The following is a 6,000-nucleotide window of genomic DNA, read 5'->3' on the forward strand; positions in this document are numbered from 1 at the left end:
GTTTGGACATCATACAGTGATGCATTTGAGCAGTTATTCAAGCTATATAGGTGTCAAGCTTTTCAGAGCTCATTATTTCTCGAAAAGAGGGAAGGGGTAGAAGAATCGCTTCATTGTTGAAACAGGATTTTGTTATAGTGACTAAGTTGAAATTGTGTGATCTGCCCAAACTTGAACTCAAAGCTTATTCTTGAGGTATTAAAAGAGCCCAGGTGGAGGTGTGCTGGTTGTTTGCAAGCCCGCTTTATGATTAAGTGTGGCAGCTAATTTATTTTGCGGTGAAGGGATGATTAGAGGTTGTTTTTTCTTGTAGTTGAATACGGTGTCTGTGCTTTGACAGGTAAAGATCTTGATGCTGTTCTGAAAGCAACCCCCATTTTACCTGAGAGAGAAGCACGCTGTATTCTGGTTCAATTGTTTTCTGGTCTTGTTTATATGAACAGCCGCCCACAGAGAATCATCCATTACGACTTGAAGCCTGGAAACGTTCTCTTTGACAGTCTTGGGGTGGCAAAAATGACCGATTTTGGACTGAGTAAAGTTGTGGAGGAGGAGGTGGGTTCTCAAGGAATGGAACTCACCTCTCAGGGGGCAGGAACATACTGGTAAAGATTTTGCCTCCTCTTGCTCACTCTCTGTTATTTTTTTTCAGGTTTTCTACTGTAAGGTATGTATATGCACATTTTCTTCTGGGAACCCTTTCTAACAATAAGAATAGTCAATCTTAACGGTTGTACCGGTTCCAAGATTTGAGCAAAAAGTACTGTGCGCTTGGTGGGAAAAAGGGTGGTTTGGGGGCGGGGAGGGAGGGAGTGGTGTTAGTCATAATCTGAGAGTTGTCATCCAAAAATCTGCATGTATGTTCTTCTCCCTGTACTCTGTTGAAAATATTTCATGTTTCTATTGAGAAAATAGTACAAAATACCTTCACAGGAGTAGAGGTTAGCTATGTTGGAAAACTTCATGTTCTTTATTTAAACGATCCGTTTTTGGTTTTGGTGCAATGATACTTGCACAATATTGAAATTGTTGTTGTAAATATCATCAGAAGATGGCTGTAAGTTGCAGATCTGATTTTTGCCTTAATTTTTTGTGGTATGCAGGTATCTACCTCCAGAGTGTTTTGAGCTGAACAAAACTCCTTTGATTTCTTCGAAGGTGATTACTGCATAAATCAACATCTTACTATAACCTAAAAGTGCAGCAGACTAGAAAGTTCAGGACCGAATGCTCTCTAAACATTTCTTACTGGACCTTCTAAGCCTGCTGCAAAGGAAGTCCCATGCACTTGTGAAAGCTCAGAGAATAGTTGGTCCATCAGAAACCTTAGATGAATGGCACATGTTCTTTGCTATTTCTTCTTTAGTTTTTCTTCTCTACAAATGTGTCAGCTTGTTACAGGCCCTGTTCCCATACGAGTGCTTACAAGCTTGATTTTTTTTTTTTTTTCAATAAATGTTCAGGTGGACGTTTGGTCAGCTGGAGTCCTCTTTTATCAAATGCTATATGGAAAGCGTCCTTTTGGGCATGGGCAGACCCAAGAAAGAATTTTGAGAGAGGATACAATTATGAAGGCACACAAGGTGGAGTTCCCATCAAAGCCTTCCATTTCCAATGAAGCTAAGGTGTGTTTCTTCCAAGGCTTTTCTTTTTGACCTGTCGAATGTTTAGATACGAGCATCACCAAGTTAATGCCTTTCCTTCAGGAGTTCATTCGGAAATGCCTGACATACAACCAAAGTGATCGACCAGATGTATTGACAGCTGCACATGATCCTTACCTTTCATTTATCAAGGCAAAGCAATGACCCATCTGTAATCTAAGGTGCTCCTAATGTCCCAAAAGGGCTTCTGTATGTAAATGGAATTTCCTTGTCTTCGGGCCCCCATCCGATTCCTCCCCTTAAATTCCATGGCCGGTTGAACATTGAGGGATTTGGGCATGTTATTGTGAGGTCATTTCTTTTCTCAAGATCACAGGGTGCATAAAATTATATTTCCTCTCCCTCGCCTTTCGAAATGATCAAAGCAATTACATGCTCAATTGAAGTTGCCTCAAGTTGTGCACATTCTGCTTCTTCTGATTTTGAAAGGGCAGCTGTCATTCAGATGCACTTAACGTGCGAAATTCTGTGGATATTACTATGCATTGCCTATTGGTCCCAGAGCCAACAAGACGAGATGTTCAAGATGTTGTCAGCCTATTGTGCCATGACTATCCCCACCACGGAGTTGTCATATCAACCTATAGAGCTGATCGGTGCTACTTAGTACTTGCTGAAATGGTTTTGATAAAAAAAGTTCAAAAAATATTGAGTTGTAGAAAGGCCCTTGGTATGTAAATCTGCTTCATTCCTCAATACAATATTCCTTTTTGAAAGTTTTGAAGGAAATAAATTATTTAAAAGTCACTTGCATTTCAAAGAAGAGATAATTAGACTACAAAGCTTAAAATAACTCCAGTATGGACTCAGCATATACTCCCTGAAGTCTGGCTTGGAAAGTATGGATCCTTTGTTTTAATATCAATTTCTAAAACATGTTTGATAGAAAACTTATAATGAGTTGAGCAGTGAGTCATGCAGCAAATGCTTGAAGCCAAGGACCTAGAGAATATTCTGCTCTATATTGTGATGTTTGTGGTAACCCTTTGCTCAAATAGATAACCACTGATGTGTTTCTCACTCTAAGTCAACTGCTAGTCCAAGGACTTAACAAGGCATGGTCTTGTTCAGAGACAATTTTGCTGGTATGCATAAGGACTATCTTTACTCTTTGGTTGAATGTAGCATTCTGTAGGAACAATAAAGCTGCAAGTCATACATGCAGACTTCCTGTCTCTTACTATTCCAGAAGCTCATCAGCAATTTACTAATGTTTATTCTCCCATCATGTTGTGTTTAGCAAACACTTTGTGGTCAAGGGCTTTAGCACCCTAATCTACATTTTCTCTCTCTCTCTCTCTCTCTCTCTCTCTCTCTCTCTCTCTCTCTCTCTGCTGCTGCGCGCTGCGGCTGCTTCCGCTGCCCCTGCGCACCCGCACCCCCTGCCCTGCGCTCCCGCTCCCTCATTCGCCTCGCACCTGTTGCCCCTGCGCACCCGCACCCCCTGCCCTGCCCTCCGGCTCCCTCACTCCCTCTCTATCTCTCGTTGCCCGCCCCGCTCCCCTTCTATTGCGTTGCCCCCCCCCCCCCCCCCCCCCCCCCCCCCCCCCCCGCGCTCCCTCTGTCTATCGCGCCCCCCCTCCTCTGTCTATCGCGCTCGCCCCCCTTTTTTAATTTTTCAACCTAGCCCCCCCCCCCCCCCCCCCCCCGCCCCCCTCCCCCCTCTTCCCTTCCCTTCCCTTTTCAACCTATCTATCGCCCCCCCCTCTATCTATCGCGCCTCCCCTTTTTCAATTTTTAATTTTTCAACCTACTAACTTAACTCTATCGTGTTAACTTTTCTCTATCGTGCTGCTTTTAACTCTATCGTTCTTTAACTTTTCTCTCTCTCTCTCTCTCTCTCTCTCTCTCTCTCTCTCTCTCTCTCTCTCTCCCCCTACCCCGCGCGTTGTGCCCCCCCCCCCCCCCCCCCCCCCCCCCCCCCCCCCCCCCCCCCCCCGCCCCCCCCCCCCCCTCTCTCTGTGTAACTTTCGGACCTTATAGGTCATTATGGCCTTTTGAAGACTTTAAGATAACATTTCATTTCATTTAATTTATACCATACTTCCCCCCCCCCCCCTTCTCCTTCACTTTTGTTTTCGAGACACACACACACACACACACACACACACACACACACACACACACACACACACACACACACAGTTGAGCAGATTGAGGGCACCTGGCCACACCGCCTCGCGCTCCACCACTCGTCGCGATCGCCGCCAGTGTGGGTGCACATGTACATCCAATGACTACCAGCCGCCGCGTTTGTTGCTAGGGTGGGGCACACGTACACCTAACTCTCTTGCAAAAGGCGATCAAGCATTAGGAAGATGAACGATAAAGCCTACCCCCTAGAGGATGCCATTCAAAAATGCAAAGAGGAGATGACGGAGATCATGACCAAGATGAACCGCAACCTCTGGGGCACAATAAACATACTCGAAGGACGCGTATGACCCAAAAGAGCAAGATAAGCACCTTGGAAGACCGAGTGACGACCCAAGAGGAAGAGATCGCGTCACTCAAGAAGGAACTCGCCGAAGCACGATCAATAAACACACTGGAAGAGGGCGAACTGCAACCCTCAGTAATCGAAGAAATCAACACGATAAAGGAGAAAGTACGGGCCATCAAAGAAGGAGAAGAGCAGCATAAAGAAATGACGACTTCTTGGGTGGATGTTCTTACCAAAACTCAATAGAAGGCGGACGAAGCTGAGAAATGAATCAAGGTGGCCAAGAAAGGAAAAGGCAAGGAGATAACGTCCACGCCCACGCCCACGCCCACGCCCACACCCAACAACATCATTAATCAGACACTAGAGGAGGAGCAGAGGAGAAGGATGCGCGCTTTACATGTGAGAATTTGCGGTCTTAAAGACAAAGGCAATGTGGACGAAGAAGTAAAAGAACTCACAGCCCTGATGGGGATTCATGAGTCGACGCACACAAGGGCATGGAGAGTGCGCAACATAAACAAAAATGGAAGCAGTGGAGAAACCTCAAAAGAAAGAGCACTCATCCTCCGTTTTCCCTCCATGGAAGCAAAGAAGTCATTCTTGAAGAAAAGACCAACTCTTAAAGAGACTGGCATCTTTCTCGGGGATGATCTCACCCTCTCACAGATCGCTCATATGCAGGAAGTAATGCCGGGGATTAGAGTGGCAAGGGAAAAAGGCAACATCGCTTTTTATCGAGACGGAAAAGTGGTAATACTAGAACGATGCTCCACATGACGGTGCGAGACTTATGGGACCACACTCAAAGTAGTTGCCTGGAACTGTGATGGATCTATGCGTCTTGATGTGGGGGCCTTTGAGGATAGCTTTACTAGAAGAGACATCATCTTTTACTTTGAGACACACCAGGCCCCAGGGCAATCCATGCCTCACATCAGTGGATACAGGTGGGAGACAGCCTATAGACAGGAGACACGCTCAGAGCACAGAGGGCGGGGCTCAGGGGGAGTGGCAGTGTTATTTAGAGAGGATCTGTAGCCACTGATACATATAGCCCACAGGGACGAGCAAGCTAGGTACATGTGGGTGAGACTAAAAGCAGACATGCAGATACCTCTATCTAGCTATTTGCTACTTTCCCCCGAGTACATCAGTTTATGCATCACCCAGAGGACAGTCCCCTTTCTCTATTTTGGATGATGACATATGGGAGTTCTCTAGGGACGGTGACATTATCATCCTAGGGGACTTCAATGCTAGGACTGCCCATCACCAGACAGTGTTTTATGATACTTCAGAGGAGATGCTAAGAGAGCTAGATGTTGGAGAGACGGGCCTTTCCAGACTATCACACGATGTGGAATATACTGAGTATGGGCGACACCTGATTGACATGGGTACTGCACATGGATTGGCCATCTTGGACGGCCTACAGAGATTTCTTGTTTCGGGACGTTTTACATGCTTCCCACATAAACATGGAGCTAGCACAGTAGCCTATGTCATGGCACAGCCGAATCTCATCTCTAGTATCCAGGATCTCACAATTGAGCCCAGACTGATCGGGGTGGCAGTGGATCATGCTCTGGTGTCGATGACCATCTCCTTTCAGTTCAGTGTAGCACACAGGCTACGAGTATCAGTCCCTACTCGCTACACATTCACACGGGAGACGGATTCTGTATACATGGACGGAATATACAGACGCCTATGCACTGAGGACCCGGGGCGACCTCTGGAAGAGCTAACTACTATATTGACACAGACATTACATGAGGCAGCCGCAGAAGCATACCCACACACCCAGCCTGAGCAGAGCCGCCGATCAGGGAGCATGCCTCAGAACAGTTGGTACGATGAGGAGTGTCGCCAGACTTCAGAGGGAGGTGT

At 46.2% G+C, this 6,000-nt stretch overlaps 1 protein-coding gene across 2 annotated transcripts in view; it reads left to right on the plus strand.

Annotated features, from left to right (window-relative positions):
- TSL (Protein kinase superfamily protein) overlaps positions 1-2,380 on the plus strand; it is a 98,647-nt gene extending 96,267 nt beyond the window's left edge. For both annotated transcript variants that reach the window (XM_086527383.1, XM_086527384.1), the window contains exons 12-15: positions 341-605; positions 1,104-1,158; positions 1,464-1,625; positions 1,707-2,380. In XM_086527383.1, the coding sequence (XP_086383509.1) occupies positions 341-605; positions 1,104-1,158; positions 1,464-1,625; positions 1,707-1,808 (584 nt within the window). In that variant the 3' untranslated portion in view covers positions 1,809-2,380. The remainder of the gene's footprint in view (positions 1-340; positions 606-1,103; positions 1,159-1,463; positions 1,626-1,706) is intronic.
- The last annotated feature ends 3,620 nt before the right edge of the window (positions 2,381-6,000 follow it).

This window comes from Adiantum capillus-veneris, chromosome 13, assembly GCF_014529385.1.
Source record: "Adiantum capillus-veneris isolate H3 chromosome 13, ASM1452938v2, whole genome shotgun sequence".
Lineage (NCBI taxonomy): Eukaryota > Viridiplantae > Streptophyta > Polypodiopsida > Polypodiales > Pteridaceae > Adiantum > Adiantum capillus-veneris.